An 18807-nucleotide genomic window follows, 5' to 3' on the forward strand; every position below is an offset into this window, starting at 1 on the left:
TCCTCCTCAGACGCTCGCCCTGCGGCGGCGACGGGCTACGCGCTTTGCCCTATCGCACGCCCTAATGAAGTTCATTCAAAATACAGAAAGGGCCTAACTTACACAAACTTCCGGGGAGAAAAATGAAACATTGAGAATTAAACACGTGTGTACATTCGCCATCATTTACCTCTTCGGTAATTGAGTCTAACGACGAAGTGGCTTCATCATACAGAATGACTGGGGGGTCCTTCAAAATGGCTCTTGCAATCGCTACTCTTTGCTTTTCTCCTCCTGGTGAAAGAAAAACTTTAGTTTAAGGAAGCAAAGCAGAGCAGAAAGAGCTATTTGATGTTCCTAGTGTTTGCACAGTCCCCTGTGCTCCCGACCACTCGTCATTTTACTCTGCCGCAGGAGTCAAAGTTCATACGACTTTTTTTGACAAGCTGCATTCTTTGGAACATAAATGGCATTCGGGATTCTGACTTCACGGCAGGTGACAGAATGGAGAGGGGAGGTCGCGATTTTGACTGCGCGATGACTCCTGTCGCCGGAAGTGGCTCGTTAGCCACGTTCCATGCGCTCTATGTTACTTCCCAATGAACAGCGATCTGAGACGGAAGCGTTTCCGTACCAGACGATCGACAAAGCCGACAACAAATTCAACATCTGAGGCCTGAGAACCTGAAGGCATGAAACTCTGAGTATCTAAACTGATCTCAACATAAAAAACTACCACTCGGCCAGGATTCTCAAGGATTTTTTTCACAAAATGCGATTATTTTCACAGTATTCTTCAAAGTTAACGGTACGTACTAGATAATACCCCTTATTTCACCTTCGTTATTCGCTATTGGGTCACGAGCATAGCAGAATCTTAAACTGGAAAGGAAACACTAAGCGGTTTGGTCGAGGTCACAGCGCAATGTGCTATGTGGCCATGTCCAGCGCTCTCGCTATCATAGGATGCAAGACGCCCTGATCCCTGAACGCACTGCAGTGACGATAAAGCGACCTTGCTCCACAGGGAGGCCTGCGGGCCTGTGGCCATCGGTGGTGCACAGAACGACGGCTGGAGGCCTCGCTTTGCTGCCCTTTGGGAAACACTGCAGCGGCTCCTTCGAGTGCGTGACAGCTGATGCCGCGCTGCTCCCAGAGTCCCCGAGAGACGGGGACACACTGGGGCCACAGCTCGCTTTGTCGCGCTTCGCCTTACCGCACGCAGTGCGTCATTGCCGACTGCAGACCCGCAGCCACGCCGTGCCGCGCGCGTCACCCGCGGCGCCGTCGGCCAACAGCCCGTGCTCGGGGCACGAGGGTCTCCCTGCCGCATGCCGGTAGCTCTCAATACCGCAAAGCTGTCCAGCATTACTGGACTTGTCCCAGTGACCCGTGGTCGGTGCTCTTTGCCGTGACTACTGTCATCGTGCCGGGGCTCCACGAACCGCCCCACACGAGACACGGACCTTAATCCGTGAGTGCGTGTGCTCTGACTGCTTCGCTGAGCACCTGTTCCCGTCTCTCTCCCTGTCTCTGGCCTCCCCGTTCCCCGAGACGCAATATTAAAATCAGGCGAATTAAGAACCCCGGCACGGCCTCGTCAGTGTCCAAGCGAGAGGAAGGGGCACCCGTGTCTCACTTTAAATCGAAAGCTACAAACGACTGAGCTGACCGAGGCGGGCTGAGAGCGAGGCCTCCTGTGCCAAACAGCCAGCCAAGTGGTGAATGCAAAGGGAAAGTTCTTGAAGGAAATCAGAGTGTTACTCCAGGAAATGCACAAATGATAACAAAGGAAAACAGCCTCATTGCTGCCACGGACAGGTTTTAGCACCTGCAGAAAAGATCGAACCAGCCACGACACTCCCTTAAGCCAAAGCCTCCCCAGAGCAGGCCCGGGCTCTCTCTGGCTCTGTGAAGGCTGAGAGGTGAGGAAGCTGCAGAAGGAACGTGTGCAGCTGGCAGAGGCTGCTTCATGAGGTTTAAGGAAAGCAGCCGTCTCCGTGACATAAAAGTACAAGGCGAAGCAGCAAGTGACGTAGCAGCTGCGACAAGTTATCCAGAAGATCTGGCTACGATGAACGGAGGTGGCTAAAGCACAGACTTTCGATGCACATGAAATGGTCTTCCTTATACTGGAAGAAGATGCCACCTAGGACTTTGATAACTAGAGAGGAGAAGTTAGCGCGTGGCTTCAAAGCTTCAAGGACTGGCTCACTCTCTTGTTAGGGGCCAGCGCGGCTGGTGACTTTAAGTTGAAGCCAACGCTCATTTACCATTCTGAAAATCATAGGCTCTGCTGCGAACCGTGACCTGAAAACAGTCTTTGCATAACATTTTCTAAACCTAGATCAAAACTTGCTAATAGACAACAAATTCCTTGAGAGCAGGTTGGTTTATGCTTCTTTTTAATTCTCGAATCATTTAGCATAGTATGCACATGGTATGCACCTAATGATAAAGGCTGTGAGAAAAATGAAGATGATTTGTAATGAAGAGAAATGGGGAGTCATTAGAATTCATGCGCCCCATCCCTCATCTACGCGTTTCCCCCTAAAGTAACGGAGAATGAAGGGTGAACGTAAAGGGCGCAGTATGTGTATGAGTCGCATTCATACTTTCAGGCATTACATATCGTTATGCTTTGGAATTCAAATAATTTCGGGCAAAGAAACCTATTTATGGAGCCTCCTAAAACGTCCGTCATTTGAGGACAATTCGTCATCGCGCCTATCGATCTCATAACTAAACACCTGAATAGAAATATACAAGCCCCCAAATTTACTTGGCCATTGAATCGACAGCTAAACGTGTGGCGCCAGGCGGGCGGGGACCAGACTTGTGGGGGGATCGCTTCGGAAGTCGTACACATGTCCAAGCGCTATGTTGTACATCTGGGACTAATACAGTCATCTATGTCGACTGTAGTTGAAAAATAAGTTACAAAGGAAGAAAGTAGAGCAGTTAGGTACATCGAGTACAAGGAGGTCTAAAGAATGGAAACTATCCCATAATGACTTGGGAATTCTGACGAGATGCACCATCTACTATCGAATTACTTCTTAGTTCTCCCTCAGCTAAATAACGCTCCTGCTTGTCCTTTAATGACGTCAAGAATACAGGGAACGACTGAACGCCGATCGAAGCACAGGTCCGGAACTCACTGGCAAGCACGTGCCACGTCTGCAGCTGTACGTGAAAAATCGAAAGACGCCCACGGCTCAACAACAGTGACTGCTACTATGTCAGGTTGTTTACAGTGATGACTGGGGGACTGGGGACCTTGTCTAAAGCCCGTGGATGAACACCGGGTTTGAAGTTTGTCACCACATTTTCTAGAAAACGGCTCTGATCAAGTTTGAAGGGAGCATACAGACGCGGGCGGGGGGACCCCAAACCTCTGCTTACCTGAGAGCTTGAGCCCTCTCTCCCCGACTTGGGTGTCGTATCCACGCGGCATTCGCAGAATCGCGTCGTGCAGCCCAGCCAACTTCGCCACGGCGTACACCTGCTCAGGAGAGGCGCTGATGTTTCCATACAGGAGGTTGTAGTAGATGGTGTTATGGAACAGGACGGCATCCTGCAGCGGAGGGACACGGGTGCTCGTGTTCGTTACAAAAACGAAAGCGACAGCAAAGACACAGTGGCCCGAGGAGCGACGCGTGACAACCCCTTCGCCGCCCCTCATCCCTGCAACCCCGGTTCCCTTCCCGGAGTTAATCACCGCGGACGATTCGTTGTGTGGCCTTCCTGACTTGTTTCGAGGCACTTCCATGCCTAAACGTATACTCGTTTTCAATACAAGTGGGGCTATGCTGTATATGTTATTTTGCAAATTTTTTTTTGAGTTGTCATATCCTGGAGATCGTACATGTCAGTAACAGAAACCTCCCTCGGGCTTTTTCACAGTTGTATGATACCAAGGACATATCAGCATTTATTTCTCCATTTCTCTGACTGACATTAATGTGGTTTCCAAATCTTTGCTACTACAAAGAATGTCGGAATAAAATAGCATTGCGTATATGGCTTTGTGCGCCCATGTATTTCTGTAAGAATTCCTGTAGGCGCACTGATGAGTTCAAAGGTAATCGTGTTTATCCATCGATAGCACTGTCCAACTGTCCTACGAAAATGTTCTGAGAAGTACATATTCCAACCCTGAGGTACGAGGGTGCAGGCCTCCACATCCTCGGCAGCCCTGGATATCAGTAAGTTTTAGTTGTGGCTACTTTAGGGGTAAGATGTACTTTCTGTTTAAATTAGCATTTCCCTAACTAACTACCAGTGAGGTTGAATATGTCTTCACATGTTTCTTGGAAACTTCTAAATTACATTGAAAACAGAGAAAACAAAAACTTACGTACCGTGGATTTTTTTTAGAGAAAGTTCACTGTAAGCATTCATTTGATATTTCAACTTATTCTGACGTGGCACGCAAAAGCTAATTTTCTTAAAGCGAGCATCTTTTAGTCTCCAAATGGTTGGAAGGAAATAGTTAGTGAGATGAAATCAAATGACTCCATCAGTTCATCTTAACCAGGACACTCAATTAACTGAGACTTCTTTAGCATCATAATCAGTCCCAGAGTTTCAGATATTATTTCAAATAATATATTAACCATTTACATACCTACTATTAATATAGAATTTCTTTTATTCAGATGGTACTTAAACCCAATGAACTTAAAGTTCTATAAAGAAAAAATACTTAGCTTTAAATCTCTTATATTCAGAAAAAAAGTAAACAAATACTAACTGGAAACTTTCAAAATATAAAAAAATAACATAAAAATTAAGTGAATAATCCATAATCCTACCACCCAGCAATAACTACCATTAACCAAAATGTTTCTCTTATCTTTTTTCTCTATTAACATGTATTCATTTAATATTATAAAATTGAGATGTTTCATTTTGATATCCTCTTTTTCAACAAACTTTGTACTGGAGTATTTTTCCAAAACATTCAATATTCTTTACAAATGTTGTATTTACGAATGGCTGTATGACATTTGATAACTATAATAATAATTTACTATCTACTTACTTGTTGGATATTTATATTGTTTCCAACTTCTGCTATTATAAATACTGCTGTAATGAACATCTTTGCATATAAAAATCTGTTCACATCTCTGTTTATTTCCTTCCTAAAACTTCCTAGAGGCAGAACTATTAGAATAAAGAATATAAACATTTTTCAAGCTCTTGAACATATCACCAATTTGCTCATCAGGAAAGCTGTCTACTTCCAACAGCAAAAGAAAACAAAAACAAAAACAAAATGAAGCAAAAAAAACAAACAAAAAACCCCACGAATTGGCCATTTCATACGGCCCTGCCGAAGCTGGATGTTCTGAATTTTTGAATCCTTCCCAATGTGATAAGGGGAAAACGGTATCCCATTGTTGATTTGATTGATATTGCTAAGACCTCTGATGAAGATGAGCACATTTTCTTTCCTTTATTGACCATATATATTTTTCCTTACTGAATAAAATGTTTTATTTTTCACAAGAGAATGGCAGGAATGTAGTTATACCTAATTGTGTGGATGAAGACACTGAGCCCTCAGTAGACAAAGCCCAGAATTCACTTCACTTGATAGACCATTTAGATCAGCGCTTCTCAACACACAGTCTACGAAGCATTTGTATCAGAATCACTCAGGTGGCATTTTCAAAAATGAAGGTTTCTGGGTCCTGTACTGCCCTCCTAACCAGGCTAGGGTGTGTGAAAGAGAGCTGGGATTTCAATAATCTCCCTAGGTGACTCGTGCACACTAACATTTGGGAGTTTCAGAATGGAACGTGTCAGATCACTTGGCGACCTTTTACAAGCTACACATCCCTGTCTGACCCTTTTCACAGTTCTCCTGGGCATCTGATCCCAGGCTGTAACTCATTCCAGGCGTCTCTACTGGCTTTCAGCATAAGAAAAGCTCATACCCTACAAAGTCATCTCCTTCTTGGCTTCTCAGCTCTTATTCTTAATTTATTTTTTCCCCTACAGTCATTCGGCAAACACTTGTTAAACGCTTACTGTGGGTCAGGAACTGTGCTTGGTACCAGTAGTTAACAAGGTACACGCAGCTGCATTTGGCAGCCAAACTACTTTGTAAGTTTTAGAAATTCGCTATGTCAAAATCTGTTCAAGATGACAACAGTTTTCATTTACTGAATGATTACATGATGGACGTTGTAATTGGTGGTTTACATATATTATGTCTAATGCATAATAATTCTGTAAGAGAAACAGTACCATCATTTTACAGATGAGGAAACGGAGGCCCGAGGCCACAGAACTTATAAAGGTTAGAGCTGGGGTTAGAATCCAGTTCTGTCAGACTCCAGTCTGCGTCTTTGCTCCATATTATGCGACCTTTCTAAGACTTAAAAAAATCTTTCCATCACGCAGACTTTCCATTTACTTTTTGACAGTCTTTTTGGTAACAGGATTTCACCTGTAGGGCCTACTGCTTTCGAAGTAGCATATACTGACTCTCTGGATTCCAATTACTCTAATAAAAGATCTAGCGACCCAATGAATGTTCCCAGAAGTAGGTTTCTCCTTTCACTGCAATACCTGAGGCACTACTCCCACTGCCTTCCGAAGGCTCTCAAGACTCACGTCTCGGATATTTTGTCCAGCAAGGTAAATGTCGCCCTTCTGAGGCTCATAGAAGCGAAACAACAGCCTCACGATCGTGCTTTTCCTGAAATGGGAAACAAAGAAAGGTTACTTAGCACCTACTGGTGTCAGGGGACCCATGTTAACTTTACTATGATAGAGAAAAAACATTGCATGGGAAATGGTTAATCGATGATGCAGAAATGTTATAAATGACTAAATTACCCACCCTGACCCACTACCTCCTACAATGGCCACTTTCTTTCCTGCAGGGACTTCGAAAGATACTCCGCTGAGAACTTTCTGCCCCTCGATGTACTCAAAATATACATTATCAAAGGCCACCGTAGCCGTCTGTGGTGTGATCTGAAGGGGAAGTGCCATCGCTTTGTCCTAGCACAGAAGAGGAAAAAACAGTCAGTCTACACGTCGCCTAGAGCGCAGCTATGCAGACAATTTTCTAAGCCACAGAGAGAAAAAAGAAAATATGAGGAAGGAGGAGGTTTGTAAGTGGCGTTAGGCCGCTTCCAAGCATGCTTTTCAAGATTCGTTTTTCACTCCTCACTGTTAAGGTCAAAATTCCTGGATGCTTTGATTTCTGAGCATTGTTGGGGAGGGGGTGGGTAGGGAGAGGGATGGTCGACAGGGGAGTAAGGAGGTCGAGGATGTGAGGAGGAAAACATCACACATTTCATATCATTATCAGCAAAAGTAAATCAAGTGCAAGTACAAAGAATTCAAGGTAACAAAATTTAGCTTCTAGGTATAGCATTCTTTCTAACGGCATAAGGTCTCTAAACAAAGAAGTGACAGCTATAAAGAACTCTTAATACGCATTACGGTTCCAATTCCTGCAAAAAAAGAATTGCCTCGCTAACATGGCGACGTAAGAACATTCCCTTAGAATAATCCTATTCATGGGATGAAGCTCACGTGCTTTTAAAAAGGAACTAAATACATTACTTACTTTTATTCGGCTGTCTACCTTGAGTAGGGTAAACAAGGTGTTCATATCTATGAGTGCTTGTCTAGTTTCTCTATATACAGTTCCCAGGAAGTTCAGGGGTAATGAAAGCTGAAAAAGCAGTCCATTCACCATGACTAGGTCTCCGACAGTGAGGGTTCCTTAACATGCAGTTGGCAGAAGAAGCAAAGGATATTTAGATGTTATGAACTTTTCCGGTTTAAGATAGGGAAGTTTTATAGTCTATTGCTCTGGAATACAGTTCAAATGTACAAAATCAGCAAGTCTTAGGCCTACTTAAACTTCAAAGCATCTTAACCCGTGAGTTAGGAATCAGGACACTTGATCCGCGCTAAGTAGAACGGGAAAAGTCCGCCCATACAGTACTCGCAATATACAAAAAAGAGAATGCTTTAAGGGAGGCTAGGAATAGAAGGCTGAAAAGCTTTGCTTTCTTCGTAAGGCATTAACTAGTTTCTTTGTAATGTGAAATAGAAATCTAAAAGTATATATTAAATAATTGGAGCGAACGGGTATTCACGATTGAAAAATGATAAACCGTGTATTTATTACGGTCACAGTGAATAAATGACTCCTAACGGAGTGGGGCAGGGAACGAAAAAGGGGCACAGACATTATTTATTTTTTAGATGTTTTGCAAATGAAAAACTAATAGAAACATGGAAAGATGACTCGTAATTCTAAAAAAAAAAGAATGCTCGAGTCTTAGTCCTCTGGAGTAAACACTAAATCCATTACACTGCTTTTTAGGTGTACAAGAGAAATCAGAACTACTAGATGCTAAAAAAAAGTTACTCCCGAAAGAATCGGGCTGCAGCCCCAGGAAACGCATGACCAGCAATCCCGAGCAACGCCGAGCCAGTGCCACACTTGTGTTAAACAGAAGGAAGTAAAAAACATGATCGTACAATCAAGAAAACGCATCCTGATGCAAACGGCAAAGTACTCCAAGGATCCTAGAGCACAGTACCCGAGACGCTTTATGAAGAAGGCTAACGTGCACATCCCTTTCATGAACCTTTGCTTATCGAGGTCAAGGGAAACATCTACGAATGGGGAAAGCGGGGACCCCTTACCGGCCACGATTCCCTGGCTGGCGAGCACCATGATAGCCGTTAAACCCACGCTGAAAATGGCACTCTGACCGAAGTTCAGCATCGCCAGGGTGGAGGTGCTTTTCAGCGACGCACTCTCGTACGTCTGCAGAAATCCGTCGTATCTCTGTGCTTCATAGTTTTCATTATTAAAATACTACGAAAACACACAAAAGAGCAACTATATACAAGTATAATTAGAAATCGCTGTGTCGCGATGACTGCCGCTCTGCAGTGTCCCACCATGAACTGTCCATAAAATTCATCCCACGAACATTACGGAACGGTGAGTTAATTAAACCCACATCTTCAAAACGCCATCGATGGCGCTTCCTTCACGAAACCGCCCGACCCCCCGGGACTCCGGGTGGACAGCGCTCACGGTCCCCACCACAGCGCACCTTCTCGTACCGCCGCCCACACGCTCACCTCCACTCTCCCAGCAGATTAGCGAACTGTGGGCGGCCGAGGGTCAGGCAGGAAGCGTATGTTAACCGACCCCCCCGACCTCCCCCACCGCAGGACTCGGCACGCCGCTCGGCCCACAAGAGGCACCGGCAACGTTTGGTAAATGGAAAACTGAACGAATAAATATGGGACAAAGCACTACGCTAGGCACTCGCAGGGGCAGAGCCAAGAACTTATATGCCAACTTGATTAGCTTTGTGTTCGCTCTGCATCGAAATGCTCACTGTACTCTTATTACTTATAAATTAATTGAGAAGGTAGAATTCTGAGGATACCACAAAAAAAAACTGTGGTGGAAATAGAGGGCAATTTCTACACGAAAGGAAAACTGTAAGTCCATCGCACCTACAGACACCATCTGAATCTTAGGCTCTAACTTCCATCACCTATTACGCGGCAGTGCGGAACGCAGAGGAAAGTGTAAACATATTACCTTCACGGTTTCATAATTCAGCAGCGAGTCGATGGCAGCGTTACCTGCATCGTTATCCGCCTTGTTCATTTCTATTCTAAACCTAGTTCTGCAACACAAAGATTTGCACAGGATGAAACGTTTGCTGTAAAAGCGGAACTAATTTTGAACTCTGACTGGCCTCTGGGGAGTAGCTTACCTCCACCGTGTGACGGCAACCGTGAATGCTGTGTATGCTCCAAGTGTCCCAAGAGTCACCAGAGCAAACTGGGCACCACATCTGTAATACTGGAGAGAGCGAAAGAAGAAACGAGGAACAGTCATTGTTCCTGTCAAATAACTGATAATATACAACAGCGAATCTCAGTCGAAAGATTTTCATAGAAATATGTTGGTGAATAAGTGAATAATCAATTGGGCGAGAAATCAAATACCTTACAAAACCTACTTTAGATATCAAGGGAAGAAAGCCAAACTGAACTTGCCACATTGATGCTACTGCCAAATGCTGATAACGACAGTACAAAGAGCCACAAGGCAAATAATATATACAGACATATAAATATACAGATGCAGACAGGTAGATGGATACGCTTTTAATTATGAAATATGAAACTGCCTCAAATGTTACGAGTGGTGAAGAGAATACTAGAAAAACGGGAGCATAACAGCCCAAAGTTCTATACAGAACATCTCTGCTGACAAACAAATTGGAAGGGCTAGGGAAATGACTGATCTATGTGTAGAACCGAACGGCTCTTTATAATAACAACGTGATAAAGATTATGGCAAAATAATCAGACAAACTGCATAATCCTTCTGGCACCACGGAATTTTGCATCAAATTCACGAGCATGAAATACCACAGTAGCTTCTAATGATAATGGAAGGTAAAAGCGTGTTATGAAAAACATTTTACTTACCAAAACGCCGCTGACAAGAGCCACCTCAAACATAATGGGAAGAAGGTTAAACACTAAAGCACTCAGGACAAAACTGATACCCCTCGTCCCTCTGTCAATGGCCTTTGACAGAGCTCCTGTCTGTCTGCTCAGGTGGAAAGCCAGATCCAGGTTGTGAAGATGGAGAAACACATTTTTGGCTATCCTTCTAATTGAATTTTGGGCTACCTTGCCAAATACTGCATTTCGAACTTCATTAAAGAAGGCAGCTCCGGCTCTTGATACACCATCTGACGATACATGCAAAAGAAAAAATGGGGCGTGAAAACGTTACAATCATACAAGTGTGAAAATGGTACAGGGTCAGAAAGTGCACGATGAACGACTGACTACATCACTGATTCTTTCCAACTAGATATTTTTAATCAATAACGGCCCAGATGGCCTTATTGGGGATAAACGTACAGTGTCAAAGTTTTTTGATCTAACTCAATTCTCCCCAATAACAAAAGATAAAACTGAGATCCTGGAAATTGAGTGCATTGACTAAAGTATACCCCTGTTCAAGCCTCCTGTGTCGCATAAAGTGTCCTTTCTAATGCACGAGGACACAAAGCATCACATTCTCTAATTTACACACTGCAGATTGGTGTCACAGCTATTGAATATAATTTAATAGAGCATTAATGCACAAATATCATTTTTGAGCTATTTCCTATTTAACAGCTAACAACAACAGCAAGAAAATAACTACCCGTACTGAAAAGCTATCTTAGAAGGAGCCTAGCTATTAGAAGTGGTTCTTATAAATCAAATGTCTTATTTGTTTTCCAGAACTTGGAAATGAGACTGTTATTAACAGGATTTTTGGAAAGTTTACCATACGAAGAATATTTTAAAACCACGTATCAAAAAAAAACTCTCATAAAACGGTAAGTATCCAAAATGCTAAGTTGTGTTTGTAGTGCAAAGGTCATCTGTTCAAATATGATGAAACCCTGAAGAAAGTCAACACCTGTAGGCAGATTAAGGAATCACACGTACAGCCAATCAGAACTGCCGTTGCCATGGTTGCAACTGTATTTGGTGCATCACTCAGGTTCAGCATGTTTCCCGACATCTGGTTGAGGCTGTCTACAGCATATTTAAACATGAAGGGAACCACAATATTCATGGCCTGAAAACATAAAACCGGCAATTACCCATCATACGAAAAAGATTTCTTTATTACAGTACAAATATTTACCTTAAATTAGTATTTATGGGAATGTTTAGCTATTAACCATTTACTAGTATCAGAATGACTTTCCCAGTTTATAAAGATAAAATCTTTAGCACTGGGAGAGCTGTCATTTCGGGATTCCTATCTCACTCTGGCTGCCATGTTAATATTCATTTACGAGCTACGTGCATTTGTCAAATGCTCCTGCCTTCTTGAAATCATCCCCGATCATCCGCTCAAAAAAAGCTCTCTCCATTACCTGCCATCCTACGGAGCTCGTGGCACTTACGGCAAACTGCCTTATATCACAGTTCTCTGTTTCTATATTTTTCTTTCCTACTAGATCCTTGATAGTCTGTATCATATTCCTCTTTCTGTCCTACCCATGTTGAGTACAATGCTGTCTATGTAACAGGGATTCAATAAATGTACGGAAAAGTATTCATTCACCAAAATAATGACAAAACTGAAATCATATAACAAAAAGGACCTCAAAAGCAAATAAATTAAAAGTATCTGTGGCTGATTCACCATTGGGAAAACACCGATAGCTCTATTTGCCCCACAAAAAGATTACTTTTTCTAATACCATACAAAATAAAACTCACTGAATATCAAACTAACTTTCAAAAACCAACCTAATCACTTCTAGGCCTTTTGGCTAGTATCAAGTGCAAAAACCAACCTATTTCTCCATGTGAATACCCCTGAAAATATGAAAATTACGCATATGATGCTTTTATATATGCAAGACAAATATCCAATCGCTCGCATTTCTCTGCAAAATTATAGTATCAAAAACACCAACCGTCATTTAGGAACAGGAAGTTGGTTAGACTGCCAAAGTTTTCTTTGAAGAAATTAAATTCATATACATTAATAACACGTGAAAACAACCGCATAAGGCTTAACAAAAACAGTGATCCCAGCTCTTGTTAATGTTCCATGATTATGTCCTTCACCTTTGTTCGACATAAAGAATTTATTGCAGCAAGCCTGAGGTGACCACAGCTGACAGGAGCTATATAAAAGCAAGATTTCAAAGTAAGGTATGTGTGTCCTAGCCGGCAGGCAGTATCATTAAAACACACAGCAGATGCGGGGATGCTTTGAAGAACGTGACACTATGGGATAAATTGCTTAAAACTTTTAAGATGTGTAACTTCTACAATACACTCTAATAGAAAAGCAGGCTTCAAGTCGCATGGTCCCCGCGCTGCGCGTGTAAGGAGACCGCCTCGGGCTGTCGCTCGGCTCAGGATGGCGCCCGCCCGATTCGCCTCGAGGACGTCGCGGTCCTCACACCCAGTCTGAATCCCACGCCCAGCGCGACGCCTTCCCCGAAGGCCACAGCCCATTCGGCACTTCGCGTTTTGCAACTGCTCCTTTTTGTAGTTTAGACCTCGGCGTTTAGAAGTTTTTTTTTTATATATTCGGCATTCGCTTTGTAGGTGCACGTGCATGGATGTAGCGCGTTCCCAAAGTCGCTGAGACCGCGGGAAAGCAAACGCTCTGTGAACTGCAGCTCTGAGTCGGACGTGGTGCCGGGCACCTTTCACAAACGGCCGACTGAGGCGAATGACGTACCTCTAGGAAACGGGTGGCACCCTCATAACCCAGGGGGCTCGGGTCTGGTCAGCGGCAGAGATGGGATCGAAATCCAGGTGTGACTTGAAAGGCAGGCTTCCTTCTAGTGCACCATGGCCATATCCGCAGCATGTGAGGCACACGTTCTACTACGTCCGCACCCCAAAATGGGTGCTCCCCAATGTGCCGTTTAAAGCGGCTACGGTGGTAAAGTATAGACCAGTAATTGAACTAAATTTCAGCAGATTGCAGGTTTTCCATATGATAAGGCACGTGCTGTCGCTTTCTTCGGTGGGAGGAAGCGACAGCTACCGCAGCCCGTGACGCGTTCGCTGCAGGCAGAGTGAGCGGCGGCTGACCGAAGGCGATGTATCGCCGAGAAAGCTGTGCGACTGTAACTCTTTGAAAATGTGTTCGGCTTTGGTCACATTCGGGAACATCCCTGTGACTTTGTCAAGAGTGTGACTGTCATCTCTCCTGTGTTTACATTGGCAGAAAAAGGGCAGTCGGCGCAGCGCTAAGGATGTAACAGGTACCTCTAATAACTGTCGATTCCCATCAGTTGTCCCATAAAAGTAATTTTAAAAAGGAAAAGAATAAAAAACACGAAATACAAACGGTTATATTACACATCGACGTTTTTATTAGTGCTCCGCGTGGGTTTCATCGGCCTTGTGATATTTTGGGGCTGGGACTTAGCAAATATTGTTTCTCCCTAATATTCTGCCTTCAGCAGAAGTAGGTGTAAACCATCTCACATAAATGGGAAGTTTTGAATTTTTTTAAAATTCTGAAGTAATTATAGACTCACAGAAAGTTGCAAAAATAGTATAAAGAGACTGAGAACCCCTCGCCCAGTGCCTCCTAACAATGACATCTTGTACAGCTGCAGTGCAATCCAAACCAAAAATGTACGTTGGCACATGACTGCTTACTGGACTACTGCACTCATTCAGATTGAGAGACAGAGAGAGAGAGACAGAGACAGAGACAGAGAGAGAGACAGAGAGAGACAGAGAGAGACAGAGAGACACAGAGAGAGACAGAGAGACAGAGAGAGACAGAGAGAGAGACAGAGAGAGAGAGTGAATGAGTGTGTGTGTAGGGGGTGGGGTTAGTCTCGTCTATACGTTCCAGGCAATGTTATCCCACGTTCGGATCCATGTAACTGTCACCACGACCGACACACAGAAGCACCATGTCACTACAGAACCGCCTTGTGCTGCCTCCCCTACGCTCGCTCCCCCCCCCCGCCTTGCCTCGGCCCAGTCCCTGTCCCTGTCCTCTAGCAACCACTAGTCTGTCCTTCAGCTCTATAATTTAGTCATTTTCGGAATGCTATGGGCATGAGGTCATACTATGTAACATTCTGAGACTGGCTTTTCCCTCAGAATAACGTCCTCACGGTCCCTCGAGGGTCACGCATGCATCAACAGCTCCTCGTCTCCTTCTATCGCTACGGACTAGCCCATGGACTAGCCCATGGACGCGGGAGACTTTTCAACCATTCGCCCCTGAAGGGCATTTTGGTTGTTTCCAGTTTGGGGCTATTACAAAGAAAGGTGTTATGAACATTTGCATACAGGTGGCCATAAGTTTTCATTTCTTTAGGGATAAACGCCCAAGAGAGCAACTGCTGAGTCATATGGCAAGTCTCCACTGAACTTTTTAAGAAACTGCCACAGTCTTTCAGAGTGGCTGTACCGTTTCACGTTCCCATCGGTTAAGTGTGACTGATCCAGTCCCTCTGCATCCTCACCTGCATTTGGTATCATCACTATTTTTAAGCTTTAAAACCGTTTCAATAGGTGTGCGGTTATATTTCATTGTCCTTTTAATCTGTGTTTCCCTAGCGGCAATGACGGTGAACATCTTTTCACGTGCTTCTTCCTCTCCGGGGAAACATTTGTTCATGCCTTTTGCACATTTTATGACTGGACTGTTCTTTGCTGTTCAGTTTTAAGAGTTCTTGATGCATGTTCTGGATGTGGCCCTTTGTTGGATAAGTGATTGCAGGTACCTTCCCCACTCTGGAATGTCTTCCCACCCTATCCCGCCTAGCGGTCCTGACCATTCCCTTCCCCTAGGGGTCAGCGGAGGCTGCGAGAATGAGGTGGCACCCTGCCCCCACTGGAGCAGTGTCACAGATTTAAATAGGATCCAGAATCTCATAATACCCGAAATGTCCAGGTCTCAATCAAAAATCACTCATCGCAGCAAGAACTACTCAGATATCAACTTGAATGAGAAAATGATAAACAGACACCAATGTCAGAAGTGTCTCATAAGGATTTCGGAGGAGCCATCATAAAAACGCTTCAAGGATCACTTATGGACAGGCTTGAAACAACAAAAATAGAATGTATCAGCAAATAAAGGACATAAATAAAGTCCAAATTACAAACTGGGAACTGAAAAATGCTATAACTGAAATTTTAAAAAACCTGGACAGATGGGCTTCGTGGCAGAATGAAGAGGGCAAAGGTAGCCTGAGGATGCTGCTGGCTTTAAGACGGACGAACAGGCCACGAGCCGAGGAGTGCGGGTGAAGCCGGGAAAGGCCAGGAAACAGACCCTCCCAAGAGCCTCTCTGGAGGGGGCGCGGTCCTGCCGAATGCCTTCATTTTGATCTGGAGAAAATGAATTTTGGACTTCTGACTTTCAGATATATCAAGTAATAAATTTGTGTTGTTTTAACCAATCACGTTTGTGGTAAGTTGTTACAGCAGCAATAGAGGAGAAAAAAAGGAAATTCGATGAGGAGACTATTAGAAACGAACAAGCGACCTTCACCTAAACTGGATACAAGAATGAACTGAGAATGGAGCAGAGATCTAAATGTAAAAGGTAAAAGCATAACTTTCACAAGAAAACACAGAAGATCTTAATGATCTTGAGTTAGGCAAACAAGCCAACCGAAGCACGATCCATAAAGGAAAAAATGATAAACTGAAACCTATCACAATTAAAAACTTTTGTTCTATATAAGACACTACAAAGGGAATTTAAAAAGCTACAGATTCGGAGAAAATACTGAGAACAGATTTTCTCTGCTTTAAAAAAGTTCACATTACTCCACCCTGCTTTTACAAAAGACCGACATTCGTTATCTGTTTTCACCAACTGAAAGAAATCTGAAGAGGATTTTTGCTTTCATGAAAAAGCCATTACAGTAGGAATGTAGATCTTTCTTAAAACCAAAGTGGCATAACTCGAACTTTCAGAGAGCAGGATACTCTTTGCTTTACACGCTCTCAGCTTCCAAAAGGCTTCGCGGGAGCGCTCTACTTTCGGATAGCTGGGGAACCTCTATATAAATAACTCACTAAACTCAACAGCCCAACTAAAACACGGACAAAACACTTGACCAGACACTTTGACACAGTGGATACATGGACAGCAACCAAGCACATGCGAAGGCAGTCACCATCATTAACCATTAGGGAAACGTATATTGAAACCACAAGATACCACGACATGTCCAATGATACCAGACGCTGGCGAAGACGTGAAACAAATGGAAGTCTCATCCATTGCTGGTGGGAAGACCAAAACAGCCACTCTGGAGAACAGTTTGGCAGTTTCATACGGCTAAAAAATACACTTACCAGACCCAGCAATTCCGCTCCTAGGTATGCATTACAAAGAGATGAAAACTCAGGTTCACACAAAAACCTGTACCTAACTGTTGACAGCAGCTCTAGTTATAACTGCCAAAGGGTGGAAAGAAAGCACATGTCCGTCAGTAGGTGAATGAGAAAACCAGCTCTAGAACATCCATACCATGCATGCTACTTGGCAATAAAAAGGGAACAACTACTGATATGCTCGATGACCTGGATGAAGGACAAAGCCATGAGCTGCGAGAAGCCTGCTTAAAAGATGAGATACCATGCCATGCGAGTCCATTCAGCTGGTGTTCTCAAAATGACAAAGCTATAGTGACAGAGGACAAATCAGTAGCATCCAGCGGTTTGGGGTCTGGAGAGGGTATACCTATAAATGAGTTACGCAAAGGAAATTTGGGGGGTGATGGCACTTTTCTGTACCTTGACTGTGCTAATAATTACATAAATACATACATGTTTTAAAAATCACAGAACTATGTACCAGAAAGAGTACATTTTACAGCATGTATATTAAAAATCAATTTAAAATATAAAGCCGGTGTCTCAGGTCACACCAAACTGGCTCCCTAGAGGCTGGAGAGGGCTAAACAATTAAGCTAGATAGTGTATTTCAATCAAAATTGTCTCAATATGAAGTTTCATTTCCCTGTCGCTCTGTAAAAGTTGAGAAACTGGCTATTTCTACTAGATTACAATCATAATCTAGTGACTAAAGGTATATTTCAACTGTGACTGCAACGCACCCGTTAAGTACAAGAGAAATAAAGGGACTTACTCTCGCGTTGTTCTTTCCTAGATCGAAAATTTAAAACATATATATAAACAATGTGCAAAACTCTCAGACTGGTATATCATTGGAAAACTGAATTCATTTAATTTTAACACGAAAATATACAATCTGGGACACTAATTGAAGAAAGAAGTTAAGGAAAAAGTAAGATCACCGTAAAGGTCAGTGTGCTGAGAGTCTCGACTTCTCGATTTTAAAATGACTTTTCCCTTCATGGTCATGAAAGTATTATGTATGTCATCCGAGGGATCCAATTCTTAATATCTAAATTCGTCAATAATTAATGTTTCACAGTAGCCTCTGAGAATTAAGGGCTCTGTAACTACTGCTGCCAAGAAGGGCCCAATATATAGGCCCTTATAAAGCAGAAGAGAACTTAGTTTCTTTAATTACCTCTAGTCCCAAAAATCAGAAGGAGATAAAGAAAATCAAGAACGAAAGCACTAAAGGGAGATTTGATTAGCGAGGCAGAATAAGGAGAAAAGAAAACTGGACAAAGTACCTAGACAACTTGTAAGAACCATCCCTTCCAGAAGAGAGATAGAGGGACCATTTCGTAACTCATTCTATGAGGCCAGCATGACCCTAACACCAAAGCCACACAAAGACAGCACAGGAGAGGAACTCTACAGATCGCTATCTGTCATGAAATAAAGAAAATTCTCACCGAAATACCAGCAAATCAAATCCAAGAGTGTATAGAAATAATTATTCAACATGACCAAGTGGGATTTATTCCAGGTACGCATGGCTGGTTCAACACCTGAAAATCCATTCCAGTCATGCAGTGCCTAACGAGATTCTGGTCAACGATGGACAGCATCTACAACGGTGGTCCTGTAAGATCATAATGGAGCTGAGGAAGTCCAACTGCCTAGTGAAGTCATAGCCGTCACAACACTGTAAAGGTTGCAAAGGCCACCAAGGCTGAGGTTGAGATGGCAAAGAGCTTTGCCCTGGGCATGGGTGCAGATGGCACTGAAGAGAGCCTAGAGGTGGTTCCTCATGAAGTGACTCATGAGTTGTTAGAACTGGAACAGGAACACGTAGCTCAAGAGGCAAGAGAAAAGGGAACCGCAGAAGAAAAAGAACACACAAGAAAATGCACA

At 43.4% G+C, this 18807-nt stretch overlaps 1 protein-coding gene across 1 annotated transcript in view; it reads right to left on the reverse strand.

Annotated features, from left to right (window-relative positions):
- Positions 1–18807, reverse strand: part of ABCB7 (ATP binding cassette subfamily B member 7) — a 50767-nt gene that overhangs the window by 4577 nt on the left and 27383 nt on the right. Inside the window, exons 8-17 of the mRNA XM_006917040.3 lie at positions 11515–11647; positions 10492–10760; positions 9768–9856; positions 9590–9677; positions 8671–8845; positions 7577–7734; positions 6839–7002; positions 6565–6694; positions 3385–3556; positions 170–273 (exon numbers count right to left, since the gene is read on the reverse strand). Coding sequence (XP_006917102.2) covers positions 170–273; positions 3385–3556; positions 6565–6694; positions 6839–7002; positions 7577–7734; positions 8671–8845; positions 9590–9677; positions 9768–9856; positions 10492–10760; positions 11515–11647 — 1482 coding nt within the window. The remainder of the gene's footprint in view (positions 1–169; positions 274–3384; positions 3557–6564; positions 6695–6838; positions 7003–7576; positions 7735–8670; positions 8846–9589; positions 9678–9767; positions 9857–10491; positions 10761–11514; positions 11648–18807) is intronic.

The sequence above is a fragment of the Pteropus alecto genome, unplaced genomic scaffold (genome assembly GCF_000325575.1).
Source record: "Pteropus alecto unplaced genomic scaffold, ASM32557v1 scaffold587, whole genome shotgun sequence".
Classification (NCBI taxonomy): Eukaryota; Metazoa; Chordata; class Mammalia; order Chiroptera; family Pteropodidae; genus Pteropus; species Pteropus alecto.